Source organism: Benincasa hispida, chromosome 3 (assembly GCF_027475165.1).
Source record: "Benincasa hispida cultivar pf3 chromosome 3, pf3_genome.v1.1, whole genome shotgun sequence".
Classification (NCBI taxonomy): Eukaryota; Viridiplantae; Streptophyta; class Magnoliopsida; order Cucurbitales; family Cucurbitaceae; genus Benincasa; species Benincasa hispida.
Genome location: NC_143480.1, coordinates 75805306 through 75830674, shown reverse-complemented (window position 1 = coordinate 75830674; position 25369 = coordinate 75805306). Strand labels below are relative to the sequence as shown.

The following is a 25369-nucleotide window of genomic DNA, read 5'->3' as shown; positions in this document are numbered from 1 at the left end:
TCGCCGTTGTGCGTCTGCCAATCACCGCTGCTTGCTAGATTTTTAGTTGGTGAGTTGATGATGATTTTTCTTTGGATTTCTTGATTGGTTCTTTAGTACACACTTAATTTTGGGCCAAACTTGATTTACCGATTTGGAGTATCGACTCAAGTTTTTGAAAGTCATTAGTGTATTATTCAACAAGCTCTGGAGCTTTGGAGCGCATATTAGGTGAGTATTAAGACTATGAAACTTTTTGAATTAGTTATAAATGTTGGAAATTGGAATTTAAATCCTAAATTATGGTTTATGTGTATATTTGAATCTTTGAGCGATGTTTGGAATAAATTTGGAGCAAACAAAGTGTTTGAGACATTGATTCAAGTTTTTGTCAGAGGTACATTTCTTGGATTAATTTTTAAATTTTAATTTGAGGTAAGTAATCTTACTATTGAAACCACTTTGTACCAGGCGATAAGATTAAGGATAACTTTGATAGTTCTAAGACTATGAATCATGATGTCTGATTAGAGAGGAAATATGAACATATGACTATCTTATTTGATGTATGTGATAAGAATGAGCATGATCTTATTTTATAAGATATTTTACAAGAATGTATGAGCATGATCTAGATACAATTTGACATGTAAGAGGATGAATGAGCTTTATGTTATGATTAGACTCTATTTTATGATGCATGTTATTTATGATAGTGATAATTATCCCCTACCTGTAGTTAGATACCCACTAGAGATTTGTGTTTCTTTCGAGATTTACCAGAGGTGGTGATCTCCTTCGAGATTTCACAAGAGGTTTGTGTTTCCTTCGGGATTCACTAGTGGTTTGTGTTTCCTTCGGGGTTCATCAGAGGTTGTGATCTCCTTTAAGATTTCACCAGAAGTTTGTGTTTCCTTCGGAATTCACCAGAGGTGGTGATCTCCTTCGAGATTTCACCAAAAGTTTGTGTTTCCTTCGAGACTCGCCAAAGGTTAGTGATTTCCTTCGAGATTTCACCAGAGTTTTGTGGGTATATCTCACCTACAATAGGGCGGGTTCAATTATCCACTAAATGGTCATCCCATGGAAAGTAGAGGTTTATGCACGTCTCACTAGAGAGTGGCATCTAGAGGACATAGATGCTTAGCCTAATCTCAGTAGTGTGGTTATTTACTAAGTATTTTATATGCATCTTTTTTTTATGTTATGTTTTTTAAGTAAACGCAAGGACTTATTGGCAAATGACAGAAGAAATCTATGATCGTGCCATTGGGACCAGAGAGATGCTTCTGCTTGTTTTCATATTTTAGTGTTTTAAATTTCAGTCTTAATGTTTGAGTTTAGAGTTTCATTGTTGAAATTTTTACTTATAAAATTTCATGAAATTTATTTTAAACTTATATTTCAGGGGGACCCCATTCAAAGATTTTCAGTTATTTGGATTTTACAAAAGCTATTTACTTAATAAAATTCTTTTGATTTTAGTTAAAATTTATGAGAGTCGTTTTAAGATTTATGCATGTTATAGTAACAGTCTAGTATAAGTCCTAGAAAGTTGGTTCGTTACAGAAACATAGACCTGCGGCATTGGGTATGGTTGAGCGTCGACAGCAGTGCCCTACTTCATGTTCGGGCATCGGAGGAGCGATGCAACAGCTGGACTGAGAGATGCAAACGGCGGCTGGCTAAGAAAATGCGAACGGCGACTGGTTGAACTCAGGCCTTGATGAGCCTCTATGCAAAATGAGGAAAAAAAAGGAAAAATTTGTATGGATGACCCATTTTTTGGGCCCAAAATGTCAAATGACCCATTTTTAAAAAATAATGTCGATTGACCCTCTGTTGACATCATCGCCATACCAAATTAAGTAAATTGCCCTCATCTCTTTGTCTTCTTACCCTTTTACTGAAAACCAACCAAAACTAAAAACTCTTCAAATTTCCCAAATGTAACGGCTTCATCTCGCTCATAAGCTCCGGATGGCTTCGCTACATTTTAAAATCCATCATTTGGTCTTGCAAACGATTCCACTGCCACCCACAAATCGAATATGATCGGTAAATTTTTCAATCTGTACCTGAAAATGTCTTAAACTGATCGGTAATGAGGCTTTGTGATCGTTCTGGGTTTAGAAATGTTGTAAACATATGGTTTTGTGTTTTTTTTTTTTTTCGATGTGTTCTGTGGTTGAAGACGAGTAAAAAGAGAGAATGTGAGCAAGATAAGTGAGAGTGAAATCGACGAGAGCGATATTAGAGAGAACAACACCGGAAAGGGTGGGCCGTTCTGGGGTTTAGAAATACTGTGAATCTATGGCATATTGTTTTTTTGGTTTTCGATGTGTTTTGTGGTGGAAAACGAGTAAAAAGAGAGAATGTGAGTGAGAAAAGTGAGAATTACTAGAGAGAGCGACACCAGAGAGAGCGATACCAGTGAGAGCAATACTAGCGAAAGTGATACTAGCGAGACTTAAACAAAATGTTTTTTACAAATTTTTTCTGAAGGAGTTTACTGATTGAATCTTTATTTCATGTAGGAGTGATTTAAGATGTCAACACGTTTTAGAATACCTATAGTCGACCGATTTCCTGGCCAAGTAATGAGCTTGGCCCATATTGCTAATGCGAACAAGACTATGAAGGGGAAGCTTACCCCAAAGCAGTTAGAGATGTTCAAGAGAACAATTTTTTGGTGATTTGTAGACGTTGACATGGTGTTCAACAACCCAATTATCCATCATATATTGTTAAGAGAAGTGAAGAGCACGAGATCTAACTCAATCTCATTCTCTGTTGGTGGAAAGGTCGTCACTTTTTCGAATGATGATTTTTTGTTGATGACTGGTTTGTGGCGATCCTCTGCGCGATTTGATCAGAATGAGCAGTCCTCGTATGAACTTGCAATCAAGTATTTTGATAATCGAGTGACGAATGACACCTTACATGTTCATCTACTAGAAAAAAAATACGAGGAGTTGGAGTTTGAAAATAATGAGGATGCTGTGAAGATCACATTAGTCTACTACACGGAGGTTGCAATGATGGAAAAGAACAAACGGAAAAATGCAATGGACCTTAAAAGTTTTAAAGACATTCAAAACATAGAATACTACAATAGTCTAGACTGAGGTACCATTATTTGGGAGAGGACACTCGATGCCCTAAAGAATGCATTGAATGATAAGAGTAGTCTATACAAAATGAAGGTGAAGGGAAATAAAAATAACGTCGTGAAGTACTCTTTGTGTGGATTTCCGGCGTTCCAGGTAAATTTGTTTAACATAATAACTGTGTTGTTTGATTTAACATTACTATTGTTCTTAATATATATTAAATTTTATTTAAGTATGAACATACGAGATCTTAGCAGCATCAATAGCTGGGAACATTGCGGAGCGAAGGAGCAAGGTGGTTTTGTCTTGCATATTACAATGGTCATGCTCCCACTCAGTGTCCTTCAAAGTAATCAAGAGAGACATATTCGAGTAAAACAATGTACGTTTACTCTATGCATAATATGTTTATTTGGTTGTTAAATTGACACTAACCAATTTACTGGGTTGACTTCTTGACTCTAAATTCAAAATTTTTTTTTATGGACAAAATAGATAATCGCATTTTTAAGTCCTTTTTACTCAAAAATAGTTGAAGCTCTGTCCCATATGAAAAGGTACCCGACATAATCAACTCTCCTCTATGATTTGAAGACACAGATGGTGGAACCACTGAACCTACCGTAAAATAACGCACATCTCTATGATCACGGTCCATTTCATTGAATTTTGTTGATTGCTCATTAACATCCATTGAAGGACCACAGCGTTGCTCTCTGAATGACCACAGCGTTGCTCTCTGAATGACCACAATCCATATAATCAAGTCTAGATGATCTCTCATTACCAACAAGTGAAGTACCACCCAATCCATATAATATCTCAAATGTTTTCCAATACCCAATATCTTCTATCTTTTAGAATTAAAAACATTGAATTATCTTATTATCATAATCCAATTTTGACCATAAAACTAAATATAACTTCAATTAATTCAAATTAATTAAATTAGAATAAATATAGCAAGTTAATTAAATTTTAAATTCCACATTCATTTATCCAAATTTCCTCAAATAAATTTCAAGATTCCCAAATCTCTACCAACATCATTTAAATTACCTATCTTACACCCAAAATCCAGTTTTAGCCTCCATTTAACAAAATGATTGTCCAAACAATTCAAGGTAATTCAACAAAAATTACATGAAAATTTTGGGATGTTACAAATCAAGGTAAGCGTAAGCTAGCTCAGGCACTCGCGATTATCAAAAAAAAAATCCCTTTGTTCATACTATAAATTTGTGTTCATAAATATTAGTGAATCTTACATTAATGTCAATGATCTCACTCTATTTCTGAGGACGTGCTGATATGACGAGCAATAAATGGAGGAAGTGAATTTTTTATAACTTGTAGAAATACAAGTTATTGTCTCTCCAAAGTTGGAACAATTATGGTTTTTAATGATAAAATCTTGTCATTCTTGGAGAAAACGCATGGAATTACTTAAGCACTACCAAACTCATACAAAAGAATGTTTATTGTTGAAAGCTACGTCACTAATGCATAATATTGCAGGATTTCAACAAAGATTCTAAGTATCGCAAGTAACGTCAACGCATGGACATGCGTCGGAGGGATTTCAAAGCAACAAAGATTCATTGACTCAAGCTGTTTGTGTCAAATCACCACTTGCAAGCATGGGCATCCGTAGCTAGCAGCGTCTGAAAAGTGTCTGAATGTCAAGCGGTTGACTAGGGTATAGAATTTATTGTCGCCCCATCATCAAGCTGATGAAGAGCAATGCCTACAAATAGAAGAAATCCTACCAGAAGAAAAAGATCAGCTCATTTGTATCATTCCAAAATTTAGAGACTTAGAGCTTTGCTGCTGTGACAAGAACACAAGAAAAAGATCCACCCCCACCATTGATCAAGGAGTGGAGAAACTTAGCTCGAGAGAGAATTTTCTTCCATTTCTTCTACAAGCTAGTTGTACACGAATTTAAATTAAGCCAAAGAGGATAAAAGATTGTACTCTGCAGCTTGACTCTTTTCTTTTCATCTCAATTCTATTCTCTTCATCGCATTCGATTAAGTATTGATCTTATAAAGACAATATGGTTCTTTATGAATTCACATATTTGATCGACTACACTTTGCTACTGTTTATTTCTTGCCTTGTGTTAGATGCATCTATAACTTCATGCAAAGTCCATTTCTAAGCGCTTAAGCCAACATAATCACTTGATAAAAGCTATTTTAGCTTGAATTATTCGAGAGAATAAGCAAGCAAATATAAAGTTAAAAACGCATGGTACATCTAGAGATAGAGGCACTTTTATTGTATTTTGTGATTAACGCATGCATCCTAAAGATAGGAATTTGTGTGGCATTCGCATTGAGGAGTGCTGAATAAAAAGTAAGCAAAAACCTAATGCATTTATAGAGTTATAAGCAAGCAAAGTCATTTCCATCTGCACCACATTCTTGTACGTGTACATTTCACTTAGATCGACGCATACCACTTGCACTGAACACCATTTTCACATGACCCCCTGTTTTTCCACTTGACCTTTTTGTATCTTCTTGCACGCACACAACAAACTTAGTGTAGATAACCCATTCAGCATTCACTTAGGATACTTCTACATTAGCTACAACACAAGCTCTGTGTTAGCTTTGATTCAGGAAAACTTGAACGCATAAAGAGGAGTATCACACGTCCCTTCACGCATCACTAATGCATCGTCAACGCATCATTCACATTTGCACCCTATTTTTTCAATTTCCTCACACAATACACTCCTAAGTTCTTCACATCACGAAGAGAACAAACAATTTTCCATACTCGACTAGAAATTTTACCAAAAATACTAGGAAATTAACTGACACAAATTAACTAACTTAATGGTTAAATAAAAAACAGAAAATATATACTAAAAAATGCTTAAACTAGAAACTTAGGAAAATCTTGAAAGATTAAAAAATTTATTTAGCAAGCAAGCACTGAATGAGATCTTCTCGTCGCATGGTGTAAAGCTAATCTTCCACTCTTCAATTCTTGAGGCATAGGCATATTTGGATGTGATTTTGAACTCCGAGATATATCTTTAAACCAATTAAAATATTCTAATCAGTTAAATAATATGTTTTGGATTCACAACCAAAGTGATTTTAACTATTTTAAAAATACTCTAAAAAAAATGCTGAACCACTTTAAACCTAGGCAACTAGCATCTGTTCTTTTTGCACATACATACTAAAATATTGTCACAAACACTTCCAAAAATGAGAACAATTTACCAAAATTCTAAAAGAATTGAAGATCCTTTTAACAAACAAAAAATACTCAGCTCTGATGTCAATGAAATACAGCTAAAGGGCATTTTGAATCCTGTTGGATACTTATATACCTTTACCAATGTCAACTTTACACTCATACAACCTAAAATACAACATACAATCAAAACCCTACAAGATATATATCAAGATTTTAGTACCTTAAAGAAGTATCAAACACTTGTATATTTTGAGAGATCACCTTGAAGTGAAGAACCGAAAAACAACCAAATAGAATGTACAGAATGTACCCAGTTACGTCGTATGAGCAGCGTGTGTCCTCGACGCCCAAATACCAAACACCAAGAACCAAAAGACGAACAAAATGGCCCAGTATCGTGCAGGTCCGTATTTTATCCTGGTAAGCACAAACTGCAGATATGGAAATAATAGAAGTTAGGAATCTGAGCATTGAAGTTCCCCAAATTTTCATCGGTAAAATGATTAATGCCAATGTAAAGAAAAAATGTTAATAAATAAATAACACATGCATCTCAATTTCCAGCGATAAAACAATGGGGCTTTCCAGTGGGTACACAACCCTTCAAATGTGAACATACGTACAGTTGTAAACACACATACAATATTATCACTTAAAATTTAAAATTATAAACATTGAAGAAATCGATGGACCTTCAAATATAAGGATTCATGCTCATTTTCTTTTTCATACTATAGGTTTTTTTTTTTTTTTTTTTTTTTTTTTTTTTTTTAAGAGGAAACAATTTATACTATACATTACTCAATGGCTTCTTGGTATAAATTTTCTCCCATCCTTCAATACTATCGCTTTACCTCTATATCCAATTGGAGAAGTTTTTTTGTAATACCCTTGGATTTGAGCTCTCCTCTTTTATAATTTAATATGATCAATGAAGTTGTCTCGTATTAAAAAAAATGATTTAAAAAATATAATAAAAATAACTAATAACTTCAAAAGTCAAGAATTTGATAAACCAAGGTCCTAAGTTTCTTTTCCTCCCCTTATTGGTATGCTTAAACTCAATGGATAGTCCTGCCTGCCCTGGGGTCGCGTCGAGAGCGTCGTCATTTGGAGAGACGGGGAAAGAGTCCATGGAGGCAGTGTCAAGGCCGTGACACGGTACCGAGGTTGGATCAATCACCGTAGTGTCGCGATGATGTGCGCTAAGGACTTGAATTTAAGCCATTCGCACGATGGTGCACGCGGGAAGCCAACGTGTGCCCCCACCTGCACGAGTTGTGTGGGGGGCAACGATGCATGATGCTCAGGCTGACGAGCCCTTGGCCAGAAGCCTCCCGGTGCAACTTGCGTTCAGATAAGAGCATGTTTTGGTATGCCATCTAAATTCTACTTTTTGATAGAAGATCAGAATTCCATCAGTCATCGAAGTTTGAAGTTTTGCTGCCATTCTTTGGTTCTTTGCTTTGATGGGTTTTGTTAGGTTGTTTGTGTTCTTCATTTTTTATTTTTTTACTTTTTATTATTTTAGGTTTTAGTTGTTTGAGAGAAGTTATTTTGTTCCTTTTTTGGTTTTTTGGTTTTTTGTTATATGAGCTCGTGGATGTTCTTTGGTTTTCTTTTGGAACTTTTCTCTTGAAGGCTGCTGTTTTAACCCATTTTATTCAGTTTGGTTTTTGGTTTTTCCCTTTATAAAATATATATAAATTTTGAAATATTTCTTCAAAATGAAAAACAAAAGATGAGGTAACAGCTACCAATAGCATATATTAGTCAAACTAGAAATGAAAAATGAGAAATGAGAAATGGGAACATTGATAAAACTTCCTCTAAAACAGCAGTAACGAGAATAACATAATTTAACATTTACTTATCCAACAAGCAGCGAGTCTGAGAGCCTCTCCTCCTCTCCCAGCTCCTACCAAACTAAAAATACAGGCATGCCCCTAGATTCTAAGCAGGCCCCATGTATCCACCATCCACTAGTTCTAAATCTTGTGAGGACTCTTAGGTGATAGCAAGAAATATATAGCGAGGTCAATGACATATAGGGCTAGAGATTTGAACCTTCGACCTTTTGCCTGAAGATTTAATATTCTTACCAGTTGAGCAATGCTGAAATTGGACATAACATGCTCTTATTATTTAGATCACCTTTAACAGTCTCCCTCGATATTTGGTGGGCAAGAAAATCTAAAGCTTCCTTGGACACTAAGCAGCAAGTTTATATTATTTCCATTTAGCTACTAGTGTTACAAAGTCTACAGAACTAGCTTCAGGTGTTTCCTTGTACTCCGTTAAATTGCAACAGAAAAAAGTATCATCAAAAACCACAAAAGCAAACTCATGCAAATATGTTTTGAGAATTTCAGTCATTAAGAAATATAATATGGAAGGAGCATTCAGGAGGTTGAAAGGCATCACTAAAACTTCAGCATCCCTTGTGAGTATAATACTGTTTTGGGAATGTCCTCCCATTTAACTTGAATATGATGGATGGTCCCCAAACTTCACATATCATATTTTCATTACTTGCTGGACTTGAAAGTATCTTTAAGGTCACAAATAGAGTAACAGTTCTAGCGGGGTCAAATAATGTTAATGTACTACAAGGGTAATCTGACTGACATAGAAAATACAACTGAGACCCCCAATTATATTCATGTCCGAGAGAAGGGCAAAAGGGGAATGATACTTGGAGAGAATGATTTCAAGGGGACGACTTGACAGTTGTGCAAATCAAGGAGTTGGGGACCACGGAAAAAGGGTTTATGAGGGGTTTTTGGCAAAGGGAATTGGGTGTGAAGAATATTGAGGAAGAAGCTGAGGCTTAGAAGAGAATTCATCTTGCTCTCTCGAATGTGCCGGTGATATGGTTCTATATTTCTTGTTACTCTGTTTTTGCTCGTTCTTTGATCTTTCTTTATTCTAATAGTTGGAACCATCATTATTTTTATCAATATAGAAATTATTACCCGTACTGAGTGCAGGACATTTGATTCCTAACAACAACATGCTACTCTAAAAGCATAAGCATCTCCCCAGCTTCCTCTTTGTGTCCCGGACCGTTCACATACTTAGTCCTTAATTCCATAAGATATTTTAGGATACTTCCTAACTAAAATTAAGATATGAAATATATGGAAATATAAGGAAGAACTACAAGACAAACCAAGTATAAAGGCACTTGTAATCTCCCTCTTTAGTATGCTAACTCAAGCCTTAGATCACTCCACAAAATGCCCATCTCCCCTCACTCACCCTCCTATTTATAACAAGACACACTAACTCCCTATCTAATTACTCTTGTCCCCCTTACTAATAACATACTAATATCCTTAACTAGGTTCCCTACAAAATACTCCTAGGGATCCTTGCAAAATTTTATTATAGCTTTAAAAAAACACCTTTAACCAACATAAAGCTGGAACCTATCAACAAATTCTTGTCTTTCTCCCCAATTTTAAATTTCATGACCAACTATGTTAAGATAACATGAATGTTCTCTAATGATTCTACACCTGCAACCCCAAAATAAAACATCCAAACAACTCATTCCAAGGGTAAAAAATTCTCAACTACCTTCCATCTTGTGCAATGTAAGCACACTACTATTCCTCGATGGACTCCTTCCCATCATTTATACATGTGAACAGCAAAACCAATGCCGGCAAAAGAATGCTCCCTTCATGTGACATCCCAAATTTTGAAGTAATTTAAATTTTATTATCTTGAATTATTTGGGACTTATTTTGAATTTTGAGGTTAAATTGAATTATTGTGCAAGGATAATAAATTTTAAATTTGCTTTGATGAAGGATTTGGAAGTTTAAATTTAATTTAAGGAGAGTTTGGATTTAACGGATTGGGAGTAGATAATTAATTTGAATCAAATTTATAAGAGAATTGATTTAAATTTATTTTTTCAAAAGGATTTTGGATTAAAAATTTTGGAGGGATATTTGGAATTCAAGAAGGAAAAGGAAAGGGTTTTGCTTATATATATATACACACATTAGTTTAGGGTAAAAATTAAAGATGAATTAAAAAAAAAAGAAAGAAAATAAGGAATCTCTCTCTCCCAACCCCGCATGAAGGCCCCCCTCCCCCGGTCTCTGTTTTCTTCTTACATGAACACCACCGCCGCTGTTTTCTTCTTACATGAACACCACCGCCGCTGAAGCTCTAGTCGCGCCGCCTCTATTTGATCTCTGCCGACACCACCGGCTTCTTCAGCCGCTCACTCTGCCGCCCGTCCTACGAGTCGAGCCGCCACCAACATCCGCACATATCTGCAACTATCTATCCCAGTCGTCAATTCGTCATCCAGTCATTAGCCGTCGTTCAGTAGCTGTTCACGCATACGCTCGCCGCTGGTTCGTCGCACCGCTTAGTTGGGTGTTGTACGTTGCCGCCACTCATCGCGGGTCTCCACCACAAGAGATCTTTGTTGGATCTGTTCAAACAGCCACCGATTTTCGTCGGTCTTGCCTCTGTTTTGGCCACCAAAATTCACAAGGTGTTTAGTAAGTCCTTGGATCTTGAATATGGGTGGTTTTCAGACGTTTTTGAATGGCCACTTAGTTTTGGGATTAATTTGATATAAACCTATTATGTTTGGATTTTTAGATTCAAGATTTGGAAGAATTCAAGGCGTTGCCCATCCAGTTTGAGAACAATTCCGACGGAAATTGTTAAAATTCGGTGAGTTTAGTTTGGGATCTTGCTATTTTGTGAATACCTATTTGGTTGACATGGGTTTAATTAGTGTTTGGATTTTTTATTTGGGTTTGAAGCTCCTCAATTTGGTTTATGTCTAGGTTGGATACCGGATTCGAAACTTAGGAGTAGTTCCAGATTAAGTGGACATTTCGGGTAAGTGTTTTGGATTCGTTGGAGGTGAATTCGTGATTTGGGTTATACTCTTGATTGGAATTAAATTTTGGTTTTTACTTTAGGGTTCAATTCAAGATTTGTTTTAGGCAAGGAAGAGAATAAATTTACTTGATTGGGCTTAAATTCTGAGGTAAGTAATCTTACTACTGAAACCGCCTTTGTGCCAGGCGATACAGTTTTGATATTATTGACTCTCTAAGACTATGTAATCATGATGTCTAATTAGAAAAAACATATGAGCATTGGATACTTCTGTTGATATGTGATAGAACCCGGATATATTGAAATATAAAAAATATCGAAAATGCATGATAAACCAAGTGTTCGAGGTACTTGGACCCTCCCAATCTTGAGATAACCCTCAAGCCCTAATTCATATGCAAAATATTGCTTACCTCCTCCATTCCCCTCTCCCTCTATTTATAACCAACAATTATAATTAACTCCCTATCTAATTCCTATTATGCCCTTAATACCCTAATAATCCCCTAATACCGATTCTATCATTATCAGCCCCTAAAACACACCTTGTCCTCAAGGTGTGGGTACACAACCATTTTTTTTTTTTTTTTGTTTAAGGAATCATAAAAAAAACAACCCAAAGTTAATGTTAATATCAGCCCCAAAACTGCCTTTGAGATCGAATGGGCTGCCATTACTCCTTAAAGCCAGCCCATCAGCCCAACAAACAGCATGCCAAAATAACCCACGAGATGGCCAACTACCCAGATTCTTCTTCCTAAAAACCCACGTGACTAGGGTTTCATTTCATTTTTTTTTTTAAATTATTTTCCTCTGCTTTTTCGTGAATCCCTCTCCTAACAACTCTTTTCGTGAACCCTTTTCACCATGGCCGCCCTTCACGAAGCTTGCGCCGCCACTGGTCTTTAGTAAACCTTCGCCTTGCTTTTTTTTTTTTTCTCTTACGAAAACTGCAATGTCGCCATCTCCAAGTCCAGTTCCCCGGCCATTCACACGTTTTTCGTTGACCTCCATCAATGATTTCTTCACGATACTCCATCGACGCCTACTCTCGATTTTTGTCTCCAGGAATCGACGGCGACCTCTCTTCAGACCTCTATAACACCACATCAATCCCTCTGCGGCCTCTTCTCGACCCTTGCATCAACCTTTCTTCCAAATTTTCATCTCGGCCCACACTTGCACATACGAACGACTGTCTCCGCTGGCTATTACTCTTCTTTGATCTTTATTTTCGTGTGAATCGTCCACCCACGCCACCGCTTCACAGTTCTTACGATGGCACCTCCAACTTTTCATCTCCACCCTTCGAAGCCGCAATCGCCAACGATTTCCCTTGAAACGTCTTTGGCCAGCGATTGCTCCTTGCCGGCAGATCTCTTACGGACTCCTTGCCTTTTCCGCTTTAAAACCATTTTCTGAACTTCGATAAGTTTTCAAATGTCGTCGAACTGTCGATTGGCCTTTCGTCTTCATATTCTTCGATAGTTTCCCCATCTTTTTATTCTTTTTTATACTGCTTTTACAGAAGCCATGTGTTCTGGTTTGTTGTACATATCTTCTTCTTTGCTTCTGCTCGGCCTTGTTTTCCCTCTTTTCCTTAATTTTTTTCTTCACATGATGATTCAGAGGCCTCATTCTTTCTTCTCCCTCACTGGTTGGAGTGTTTTTCTCGTCCTCGATGATTGATTGTGCAATTTTTTGCACAGGATCAGTTTCCATCACATTTTTCTTTGATTCCACTGAGGCTGATTCCATAATTCCTCTCTCTTCATCGGTCACCGTTTGCTCTGATGAAGCACCTCGATCACCGCCCATCCAAGTCTCCAGGCGATATAAAACCAAATTCAACTGATTCGACATAAATTCAAGCTTCTCGCTAAGCTTTCTAAATTGCAAATTCATCTTCTCCTCCATTTCAGCTTGCTTTTCTTCCACAATGATCATTCTGCTCTTCATTTTTCCCACCATGTCCAGAAAACTGCTCTGATACTAACTTGATAGAACCCCTATATTGAAATATAAAAAGATATCGAAAATGCAAGATAAACCAAGTGTTCGAAATACTTGGACCCTCCCAATCTTGAGATAACCCTCAAGCCTTAATTCATATGCAAAATATTGCTTACCTTCTCCGTTCCCCTCTCCCTCTATTTATAACCAACAATTATAACTAACTCCATATTTAATTCCTATTATGCCCTTAATACCCTAATAATCCCCTAATATCGATTCTATCAATATGTTATGAGCATGAGCATGATCTAGTTTTTATAAGATGTTTTGTAATGAATGAATGAGCATGAACTAGATCTTATATGGCACGTTATGAGAATGTATGAGCTTAATGTTATGTTTCTATGTTGTGGGACTATGTTCTATGTTGAATGATATTTATGTTAGTGATAGTTGCCTCCTACCCATAGTCATGTACCCGCCAGAGGTTTGTGTTTCCTTCGAGATTCACTAGAGGTTACTGATCTCCTTCGGGATTTCACCAGAGGTTTGTGTTTTCTTCGAGATTCACCAAAGGTTAGTGATCTCCTTCGGGATTTCACAAAGGTTTGTGTTTCCTTTGGAATTCACCAGAGGTTAGTGTCTCCTTCGGGATTCACCAGAAGTTAGTGATCTCCTTTAGGACTTTACTAGAGGTTAGTGATCTCCTTCGAGATTTCACCAAAGGTTTGTGGGTACATCTCATCTACAGTTGGGCGAGTTTAATTTTCCACTAGATGGCCATCTATGATAAGTAGATATTTTTGCATGTCCCACTAGAATGTTGCATTTATTGGATATAAATGCTTAACCTGACCCTGATAGTGGGCTACTTACTAGGTATTTTATACTCATTCTTTATCATGTTTCTTTTTTAGGTAAAGGTAAGAGCACACCGACAAATGACAGACGAAATCCGTGATTGTGCTACTGGGACTAATCAGATGCTTCCTCTCGTGTCTTTTTATATGTTTTCATGTTTTAAAACTTAGTCAGTTATTGAATTTAGAGAACTCTCAGATTTTAGATAATATTTTCTAGTGATGTTTAATTTTCTTTTATTTAATTAAGGGTATCCTGTTAAATGAATTTCAGTTATTCACTTTTAATAAAAGTTAATTATTTTATAGCATTTACTTGGTTTTTGCCCATCCATGAAAAGTGTCATTTTGAGGTGAGTGCATGTGTATATTAACGGCCTAGTACAAGTCCTAGAGAGTCAAGTCGTTACAATTGATAGAGGGAGATTTTCTTTGCCAAAAATAAAAACTATTTTATGGTTCGACCTGTAACTTGGGCAATGTATGAGAGAGTGAGAGAGAGCACAATCTGTACCCCTTTTGGGTTAAGAACTCCAGAAGTTTTGTTCTCTCATTTCCTTTTGTTTTAAATTATGGCCAATAGGAGAGCTTTTTGTAGTCTGCCTAGCTACCTTTGAATGCCACCCTTAGTCCATTCCAACCATAGATATATTACTAATGAATAAAATTGTTTCCTACAATAAAAGGAATTGCCAGAAAAGCAAACTCAGGGGCAAATAAAATGCATTATACTCACAAAGCGGAAGAAAACCACAACTGTTAAGGCACAAACTCCTCCAAGAAGAATATGAAGGCCACTTTTCGCAGTTTTCTGCACCAAAATAGAAATTCTTTTTAAGGTATATCAAGAAACAGTCAGAATCGAATGAAACCCAAAAGGATATCACGTTGGAGAAAAGAAAAAGAAAAATAATTCTGTAGTCATATTTATACATTTTATATTATTCATGCTTTCTTTTCTCTTTTTAATGATCCTGTTAGGTATCCAAATCTGCAAACAAAATATACCCAACAAGACAAATCCCCAGAAACAGAGCAATGCTCTAAGATGTTTTGTTTATATACTTCAAGGGAAAGATAACAATGAAAATCAACTATGCTCAAGAACAAGATAATGTGAGAAATAGCAAAAAGGAAAACAAGAACCAGCCAATTCGAGAGGGTCGGGAATCTCTCCTCCAAGAGCTGCTCCAGCTTCACCAAAATATTTCGCACCCCCTCAGCCTCTTCCTCTATTCTGTTTTGTAACCAAATTCTCAACCGTTTAGTGGTCCCCTCTCCATCATTTCCCTCGATTTCCATCCCCCTGATTATTCCTTCCCTCATTTATGATTTTTGTTGTAATTCCCTTTCTACCCTTTCTTTTATATGTGTGAATAATCGGGGTTTAACAATACCGCTCACATCGAAACACCTTGTCCTCAAGGTGGAACTGGAGAAATTGTTTATTCATTAAATATACCAACTCCTAAGTTGCTTCACTCTCTGGTAATCCCTTCCACTTTACTAACCATTCGTTTGCAGCTAACTCCCCATTCCAACGTATCCCTAAAACGTTTTCTGGCATCACTTGGAGTTCAAATTCTTCGGTCAACACTGGTGGATGGTGCTGGACTTGAGTAGACTGTCCCAACTTCTTTAATTGCGAAATATGAAATACATTGTGGATATTTGCTTCAGATGGCAGCTCTAATCTATGGGCCACTTTCCCAATTCGTTCTTTGACCTGGTATGGCCCATAGTATTTAGGTGCTAACTTCTCACTCCTTTTGCGGGCCAAGGATCTCTGTCTATAAAGTCATAGTTTAAGATAAACTTCATCTCCTTCCTCAAATTGTAGTTCTCTCCTATGAATGTCAGCTTGCTTCTTCAACCGATTTTGAGCCACCACAAGGTGTTCTTTTAAAGCATTTAGGGCAGCATCTCTCACCAACAACAATTGTTCTACCAAGTCATTCGTGGTCTTCTTCTCCCCCTATGAGACCAAGGGAGGGGGTTTCTTCCAAACACTGCTTGATATGGAGTGGTCTTAATCGAAGTGTGAAAAGTTGTGTTATACCAATACTCGGCCCACGGAATCCATTTGCTCCATTTAGTTGGTTGTTTGTTGCAAAAACACCTTAGATACATTTTTAAACAACGATTTACTCTTTCCATTTGTTCGTTCGTTTGTGGGTGAAAAGAGGTACTTCGTTTCAGCACTGTGCCCATCATGTAAAACAATTCTTTCCCGAAGTGACTTAGGAAGATTTTATCTCTGTCGGTTACAATTGACTTTGGGATTCCGTGATGTTGTATGACTTCTTGAATAAGAAGATCTGCTACTTGCTTCGCTAAAAACGGATGGCGCAATCTTATAAAGTGAGCATATTTGCTCAGCCTATCCACAACAACCATTATTGAATCATATCCCTCTGATTTTGGAAGCCCTTCTATAAAGTCCATCGCCAGATCATCCCAAATTTGGTCCAGAATTGGTAAGGGTTGTAGCAGCCCTAGTGGTTTTAAGGACTTTGTTTTGTTGCATTGACATATCTCACATTGTTCCACATACCTCTTCACATCCGCCTTCATTCCTTGCCAAAATATCTCACTTGACATTCTTTTATAAGTACGTAGGAACCCCGCCCCTAGCACCAAATTGTGGAAAGTACGGAGAAGTGATGGTATTAGTGATGAGGTCTTTGAAATCACTAACCTTCCCTTATATAACAGCCTTCCATGTTCCTATTGGTATTTAGGTTTTCCTTCTGGGTTATCCTTCATAATGGAGATGATCTTCTGTAACTCTTCATCTTCATCGACCTCCTTGAGTACCAGCTCTATATCCAATAGGGATGGTGTGGTGAGCATGAATAACTCGACCGTGGAAGGTAATCACAACAATGCATCAGCTGCTCTGTTTGGAAGCCCCGGCTAGTAAAGTATTTTGAAATCATATCCCATTGACTTTGTCAACCATTTCTGGAATTGGGGTTGTACCTCCCACTATTCAATCAGAAACCTTAAGGTTTTTTGATCTGAGATGATCGTGAATTTAGTCCCCAGTAGGTAATGACACCACTTTTGTACTACTAACACAAATGCCATCAACTCCCTTTCATATATTGATTTTTCCTGTGCCCGAGGAGACAATTTTTGGCTGAAGTATGCAATTGGTTTAGAGTTCTACATGAGTACTACCCCTAGCCCAAGTCCGGATGCATCCGTTTCAATTACAAATGGCAATGAAAAGTCTGATAGAGCTAATATAGGGATAGTTACCATGGCCCATTTCAGTTCCTCAAACGCTTGTTGGGCTTGTTCGTGAAGTAGTTGTGTCAATGGAGCTGTGATCTGCCCATATCTTTTCACAAACCTCCGATAATACCCGGTAAGCCTCAGAAAGCCCCTGAGTTCTATCACGTTCTTTGGCTGTGGCCATTCCACCAATGCTTTGATTTTCTCTCCATCAGCTTCTACCCCTTCTTGAGGTACCCAATGTCCCAGATATTGGATCCTATTTAATGTTGAACACCACTGCTAGATGCATTTCATGAGTAGAGATATCCAGGCTGTAGATAAGGATATCATCGAAAAATACTAATATAAATCTCCTTAGAAACGTCCTGAATATCTGATTCATCAGTGATTGAAAGGTTGCAGGCGCATTGGTTAGGCTGAACGACATTACAAGGAATTCGTAATGTCCTTCATGATTTCTAAACGCTATCTTTTCTATATCCTTCTCCCTCATTCGAATTTGGTGGTAGCCTGAACGTAGATCCAATTTTGAATAAAGCGCAAACCCATGAAGTTCATCCAATAGCTCTTCGGTGACAGGAATTAGGAATATATTTGTCGCTGTTATTTGATTCGTCTCTATAATCCACACAAAATCTCCAGCCCCCTTCTTTCTTTTTGACCAGCAGTACAGGACTTGAATATGGACTACGGCTTGGTCTGATTATTCTTGCCTCTAACATTTCCCCCACCATCTTCTCGATCTCCTCTTTCTAATGATGCTCATATTTATACGGCCTCACATTGACCGGTGGTTGTCCTTGAGTGATGATCTGATGATCAATCTCCCGTTTGGGAGGTAATTCCGTTGGAACCTCGAAAATATCCTCATTCTCGTTGAATAGAGATTGAATCATCACCGGAAGTACTTCGTCCTTCTTGCTTTCCACATTTGGAATCACATCCTGATTATCTGTGATCTCCAAATTTTGAAATTCAATCAAGAACCCCTAGTCCTCTTCTTCCTATACTTTGGTTAAAGCTTTCAATGAAATTTCCGCTCAGGTCAACGACAGGTCACCTTTTTGCATAACTATCCGATCTCCCTCCGTGAAGCACATTGCTAATGAGGGCCAATGTACTCCCATGAACCCTGTTGTGATCAGCCATTGCATTCCCAACACCACGTCCATCTTCCCCAAATCTATTGGAAGAAAGTTAGCATTGACTACCAGCTCCTATAGCTTAACTATCACTGGTTGCAAATTCCAGTTCCTTTCACTGACTCTCCGTTGCCAATAACAACTCCATAATTTTCCATTCTGGTGACTGGTAGCTTCAAACTTTTGATTAATCATCGAATTCATCTCTGGGTTCTCTTTGATTTCTTCGACCTCCACCTCTTCTTCTCCTCTTCTTCGGTAGCTAAAATAACATTAGTTTATGATTTTCTCTTACCTTGCAACGATGGCCGTGCCAGTACTTATCATTGCAACGAAAGCAAAGTCCCTTCTCCAAACGCTCTCTATATTCACGGTCGGAGAGTCGTTTTACCCGTGGCTCCTCCCTCATTGGATTCCCTCTAATCAGAATCGAAGCTTGGCGGTTGTCCCCCCTTCGGCTCCTTTAGGGTTTCCTTTCACCATGACACTGTTATTTTTAATTCTGCTTTGGGCTTCCCCCTTTCCAGGTCCAACAAGGCCCAATTCATTTAGGACAAGTTTGAAGGCTAGGTTACAATCATTCACGAGTTGGGCCTCTCTCATACACTCATCTAAGCCCAACGGATGTCGGCAGATTACCTCGGCCTGCAACGCTGGCTCCAATCCATTTAGGAACGCATCTGTGAGTATGTTTTCAGCCATCTCCGATAGCGGTGCCGAGTAAGTGACGAATTTCTTCACGTACTCCTCATAACTTCCTTCCTATTTGATCCGTAACAACCTTGCTCTAAGCCTGCCTTCGCTAGTGGGTCGATAACGCTCGAACATTTTTTTCTTCAATTCATCCCAGGACGTGATCGCCTTCCAGTTATGGCTCCATTGGAACCAGTCAACTTCGTCAATAGCGAAACTCACCACAACCACTATCACTTTCTCCGCATCATTGAGCTCATGGATCTTGAAATAATGTTTTGCCCTGTAGACCCAGGATTTCAGGTTCTCTCCCGCAAAAATCGGCATCTCCAATCTCTTGTACTTGCTCTTATCAGCCCCTCCTGCTCCGTGACTTGATGTGGAGTCCACCTCTTCCAACTTGCCCTTCATCTTGAGTTAGGATCCATCAACTATCCCAGAATCATCATTCTTCCTCATCGAGTTGTTTTCTCGCACAGCTTTTGATAGTTTTTCCATACTCTTTACAGAGACCTACGATTAAGCTCTTCATTTCCTAAATCTCTTTTGCACTCGCTTCCATCCTTTCCTCGATTTGCTTATGTGCCATCTACCTTGTTCACCCAGGTTGGAATGGCTCTGATACCAATTTGTTAGGTATCCGAATATGCAAACAAAATATACCCAACAAGACAAATCCCCAGAAACAGAGCAATGCTCTAAGATGTTTTGTTTATATACTTCAAGGGAAAGATAACAATGGAAATCAACTATGCTCAAGAACAAGAAGATAATGTGAGAAATAGCAAAAAGGAAAACAAGAACCAGCCAATTCGAGAGGGTCGGGAATCTCTCCTCCAAAAGCTGCTCCAGCTCCACCAAAATATTCCACACCCCCTCAGCCTCTTCCTCTATTCTGTTTTATAACCAAATTCTAAACCGTTTAGTGGTCCCCTCTCCATCATTTCCCTCAATTTCCATCCCCTTGATTATTCCCTCCATCATTTTTTATTTTTGTTGTAATTCCCTTTCTATCATTTCTTTTATATGTGTGAATAATCGAGGGTTTAATAGATCCACACAACTTCAATAATTAATTTAAAAAATTAAAAAATATTATTAAAAATTTAAAAATAAAATTTAAAAAAAAAAAAAAAAAAAAAAAAAAAAAAAAAAAAACCTTTGCATTAGTAGTCTGAAGAGAAACTAGCACCTACAAATGGTTGAAACAATTTTATATGGGTGATTATACATATTTTTAGAAAACAATTCAGGTAGACTATTAATGAATAATTTTATTGTCTTTTTCCCCTAAAACTTTGTTATGTTTTAATAAAGTAAACGTATTGATGTCATAACATATTATTATGTTCTATACATCTTTATTATCCTTTGGAATTGTGAGTTCTCACCGTCAATTTGGAAGTATCTTTATAACACTTGATTTCCACATGGCCAGTCACAGAGACTATAGAGAGATGATCGAAGAGTTCCTCCTCCGTCGGGAGATTTTTGTGACAAGTTGGGGTGTGCAGTTCTTCATGGAGTTTACAGGAGGAAAGGAACACAAAATCTTTAGAGAAGCTGATAATAACTCGTGGGATGTATGGACCTTTGTTAGGTCTAATATTTCATTTTGGGGTTAGGTCACAAAATTGTCTGTAATTATTTATTAGGTCTTCATTACTCGTTTGGAGTTCTTTTCTTTAACAGGATCTCCTTTTGTGGGCTTTTTTTCTTTCTTCGAATGTTCCTATTTGCATTCTTTCACATTTTCTCAATGAAAGGTTGGTTTCTCATTTAAAATAATAATTATAACAATGACTAAAAATTATAAAGTTATAATAATAAAAATTATAAAATGTGATAGGAAAACTCTTTGGCTTGCTATAATAAGGTTTTCTTTTGGACTCTTCGGTTGGAGAGAAATGGCGAAGTTTCAATGGCAAGCACCCAAGTTTTGTTAATTTCATGGTTTTGATATTTTTCGTGCTTTGTATTGGTGTAAATGTAAACACCCTTTTACCAATTATTGTCTTTCCTCCTAATTTTAAATTGGAGATCTTTCTTGTAATGTGCCTTTAGGTATTGGGACTACTCACTCCCTCTTTTATTTTATTCGTCAATGAAAGAAAAAAAGGTAAGGGAGAAAAAGCTGAAAGATTTAACTAGGTGCATATGGATAAACAACTAAACAAAATTGGACACATAAAATTGACAAAAAAGAATAATGAAGATAATGATAATAATAATAATGACAAGACTAGATGTTCTCAAGAACTAAAAGTGTGTTCCAAAGTATTAGTGACCCAAAGTTGAAACATTTAATCAGAATGTTAGGTTATTTAATCAGAATGTTAGGTTTTGTCGTCAAATACCTAAAAGAAACAATATTAAATTAATAAATGAACAAGGCAATAATTTTTTAATAAGAAAACAAGGACAGTAGCTTTCTACATCTAAAGCACTATTGAGTATGTTAGTCAAATGTGGCTTACTGAGAAGCTTAATGCATCAGTAATTCCCAGTACTCTGAATTTCTATTTTAAAATAAGAAGATTCTCAATGAACCTTTCTGACAAGAAAAATATATCTGTATTACTACAATATAAAATAACTACAAGGACTTACCTTCCCCACACGAGGAGCTATTAGGCAAGCAAGCGTAACAGTAAGCAGCCCTGTAGCAAGGAGAATTCCAGTACCCTCAACAGCCCACCTGGTTGCAGGATTTTCAGCATGAACAACATTTTCCGAGATGGTATTCAGATGTTCAGAAATAACCTGGGAGGCTGCAGTAGAGTTATTGTTGCTACTATAATTATGAGGACTGAACCACAACGAGATTTCACTTAGCCGCTGCCTGCGGACAGCAGCAACAGCATCAGGATCTATATCAGTACTAGCAGTAGGCTGCATAGGATTAGGTATCCCACTAACAGTTCTCTCCCTTAAAGCTTCATATTCTTTCAAAGAACTCACAACCTTTCTAAAGTCATCGGTTCTAATATTTTCTGCAATACATCCACAGATTTCACAAACTGTAGATCCATGGCTTACAAACCACTTAAGAGCACATGCATAGTGTACAAGTGCAAGGTCACTCTTGCAAGAGCACCCAAGCTCCACTAATGCATCTTCATGATGACATGAACCCATCTCAATATCAGCTTTGCAAATGAAAACCTCCCCATTAGGCCCTATGAACTTAATTGAACCAGAATCCTCTTTAACATCTTTTTTCAGCACAGAACCACCATCAACATTTTCTGCACTTTGCTTCTCAGGCTTAGAATCCCCATCGCATTTCCTTGCTTCCATAATTGGAGGAGTGATGCCCAGAAATCCTAAAACAGCATCACCTCTTCTGTCAGATTCAACACATTGACACACACGACAACTGGCCCCAGATTCCTTCCCTACACTGTGGCGAGACTGAGAACCCAAATCTTCACTCCCAATAGTTAAACAATCATTCTCTTTAGCATTGTCATCTACCCTCTGCAGCAAATTTTCCTTAACCATCATATCAGTCACGGAGCACAATGACTTAAACAAGCTAGACCTGCTCTTAGATTACTCAGCCATTCTACTTCAATAAGTCCAAAAATCAGCCAATTCAAGCATAATTCTCCCCGGGCACTAAATGAAAATTAGACAAAATCACTACTTCTCAGTAGCAAAATGAGAATAAGAAACAATCATCCTCGCCTGATCTGCCCAGTTTAAGAATGGACCATCAGTACCAACTGCCCAAGCACAATAGTGTTCGTCGGGAAGCAAAATCCCTAGACCTGAGCAATTTTACCACACAATGGACTTGAACTGAGCAATTCTAATTAAATATAGAACAAAACAAGCAAGACCCAACAAAAATAAAGAAGAAACAGTAGCAGATCACCAAAATTCAAGAGACTACGTGCAAAAGAGAATGCATAGTATACCCACTATACCATCAAAAACCACACAAAAGGGGGAATAAAAGGCGGCTAAGGGGATAGAAAAGCAAGCATGACGAATACGCAGCAGCAGTGAAACAAAAACAAAACGAGATTCCATAGAATGATGCGAAAGTAAAAAAAGAAGACAGAGAAGAAAAGCAAAAGAAGAAGATGGACCTGCGGCAGGAATCAAATCGGAAGAAGGGTTGGGAAATCGTGAGGGAAGTGATAAGATGCTACAGAGATTGAAATTCTGCTCTCTCTCTCTCTCTCTCCCTCCCTCTTGGAGTGATCTTCTCTGCGCTTGCTCTTTTGGCGGCCAAGTGAACGGCGTGAGAGAGAGAGAGAGAGAGAGAGAGATTTTGGATTTTGATATGGACTTGACTACTTTTTTTTTTACCATATTGCCAAACAAACGCCACAGCATGAGAAAGAGAATACAATGCGTTTTTATCTTTTTTCCCAAAGGACTTCAAGATTTCAAACCATAATTGTTTCATTATCTTTCCTTTTACAAATCTTAAATTTGGATGAGGTAGATCGATTTTTGCTCTAAATATTTTAACTCGGGTGAGATAATACATAAAATACGTTATTATCTCATTCTACTTTATTCAGGCTCATTTCTTAATTTTATGTGTTTTATTTCATGATTTAGTAGGTTTCGAATATAAAGAAGGTAGAACAGACTCTTAAGACAAAAAAAGGTTCAAATGGGCCTAAAAGATCAACCGAGCAAAGAAGAGAAAAATTACAAAAAAAACCCTTGAGGTTGGATAATAGTAGCACCAAGTGAGGGCACTATCACACAGTGTCACAATCGCACTTTCCAAAGCTTCACTTAGTGATTGTGCGGCACTTGTTCTCGTTCACGAACAAGTCAGCCAATTCGAATATGAACAGCCAATGGCACACCGAGTGCCTCTCGCAACCTCCACCCCTGTTTTAGGAAAAACGGTTTTAGAAAACGGGTTTGGAGAAAAGGTTTTCGCAAACAGTTTGATGGTAAGAATAGATAAGAGAAAGATTGTAGTAGGCTAGAAAGCAATAAGCAACAACAACAGCTTTATAACATACTACTCTGGGTATGAGGAAGTGATGGTTAGTCTTATACCCATATAGTGCATTATGAACAAAAAAAACATCTGCTACCCTTACATATGGAAATGGGCGAGCGGTCACTCACTAAGAAAAGTATATATAAACCTAACTACCTAGCAAAAGGAAATACATAGGATGAAAGCATAGTAAAAAGAGGTGGAGGCAGTCATGCGGCCATGGACAACATGTCATAGACAAGCATGACCGTGACATTCTCCCCCACTCAATTGGTTGACGTCCCCGTCAACCGACTCTGCTCGAACTCAGCATACTGTTGAGCAGCTGCCTTTGAGGCCTTCCATGCACTCCCAACGAACTTCTCCGTCTTGGAGGCTTCTCCACTTCTCTAGGAACTCTTCCCACTGCTCTGTCGCTCCTTCCCGCAAGTCTCTCGTTGGCTTCTTCTCCTGCCATTCTCTTCGTTGTGGCTTGCAGACGGGTCACCACTCTACATCTCTCCTCAGCATGGTTTGGATGATAGGGTTTCAATCTACTTACGTGGATGACAAGATGAATCTCCATCCACGATGGTAACTGCACCCGATAAGAGGTTTTCCCAACCCTTTCGATGACTTCCACTGGTCCTCTAAAATTGCTCATGAGGCGATGTTCTCTTTGCCCTCGACTTCGAAACTGTCCCAGGCACAAATTCACTCGAACCCAGTCTCCTGGTAGGAACTCTCGATGTTTAAACTTCCTTCTTCTTCTTCTTCTCCTCTTTAGAGTCGGGGACTTGTGTAAATATCCGGCTCAACAACACGACACTGCTCCAAGACACGCAGAATGTCTTGGGGGCCTTCTCTTCTGCGGTTTCGACTAACTCATGGGTAAAGTCCTTCTCCAACGGGAGGGTCGAGATTTCGGCCGTCTGATCTCAGCATTCACAATGGTGGGCGTAGACCCGGTGATCACTAAACACTTGGTGAGGGGTATCGGTATTACCTTGTGCTCAAGCAAGAACTCCATTCCCAACACCACATCAAAGTCATCCATCTTAACGATCATGAAATCGACAGGTCCACTCCAGTCCCCCAACTTTACGACTATCCTCTTTGCCATTCCTATAATCGGCAAGGCCTCAGAGTTCACTGTTTCATTTTAACTGTGCCTCCTTCCCAATAAAGATTAAGCCGTTGGCTTCTATTTCAGACATAAAATTGTGGGTGGCCCCTGAATCGACCATGGTACTTTTGGTCGATTTATGGTTGACCCAAGCATCAACATACATCAGTCCGCCTCCATGGGATCCCTTTTCTTCCCCT

The 25369-nt window shown here is 38.0% G+C and overlaps 1 protein-coding gene across 6 annotated transcripts; it reads right to left on the bottom strand.

The window, feature by feature from the left end:
* Positions 1 to 5454: 5454 nt before the first annotated feature.
* On the bottom strand, positions 5455 to 23433 carry LOC120073014 (uncharacterized). Of its 6 annotated transcripts, XR_016528313.1 has the most exons (6): positions 23184 to 23432; positions 21697 to 22859; positions 20478 to 20602; positions 14745 to 14819; positions 6625 to 6745; positions 5765 to 6142 (listed from the first exon to the last, which is right to left on the bottom strand). XR_016528313.1 is itself a non-coding variant. In XM_039025564.2 (5 exons), exons 2-4 carry the CDS (start codon positions 22591 to 22593, stop codon positions 6629 to 6631), a joined length of 1089 nt encoding a protein of 362 aa, XP_038881492.1. In that variant the 5' UTR covers positions 22594 to 22859; positions 23184 to 23432; the 3' UTR covers positions 5455 to 6142; positions 6625 to 6628. The 6 variants fall into 6 exon arrangements, 3 of the variants coding, with proteins under 3 accessions (XP_038881492.1, XP_038881493.1, XP_090167767.1); XM_039025564.2 differs by lacking the exon at positions 20478 to 20602 and having other exon boundaries at positions 5455 to 6142; XM_039025565.2 differs by lacking the exon at positions 20478 to 20602 and having other exon boundaries at positions 5455 to 6142; positions 21697 to 22781; positions 23184 to 23340.
* Positions 23434 to 25369: the final 1936 nt, after the last annotated feature.

Excerpts from the sequence above, each read along its gene's own strand:
- LOC120073014 (XM_090311641.1), bottom strand. The coding sequence starts at position 22,593 with ATGATGGTTAAGGAAAATTTGCTGCAGAGGGTAGATGACAATGCTAAA. Across the intron at positions 14,820-21,696 it reads TAGCTCCTCGTGTGGGGAAG|AAAACTGCGAAAAGTGGCCT; the intron begins GTAAGTCCTTGT and ends ATTTTGGTGCAG. Across the intron at positions 6,746-14,744 it reads TTGTGGTTTTCTTCCGCTTT|TTTGTGCTTACCAGGATAAA; the intron begins GTGAGTATAATG and ends CCATATCTGCAG.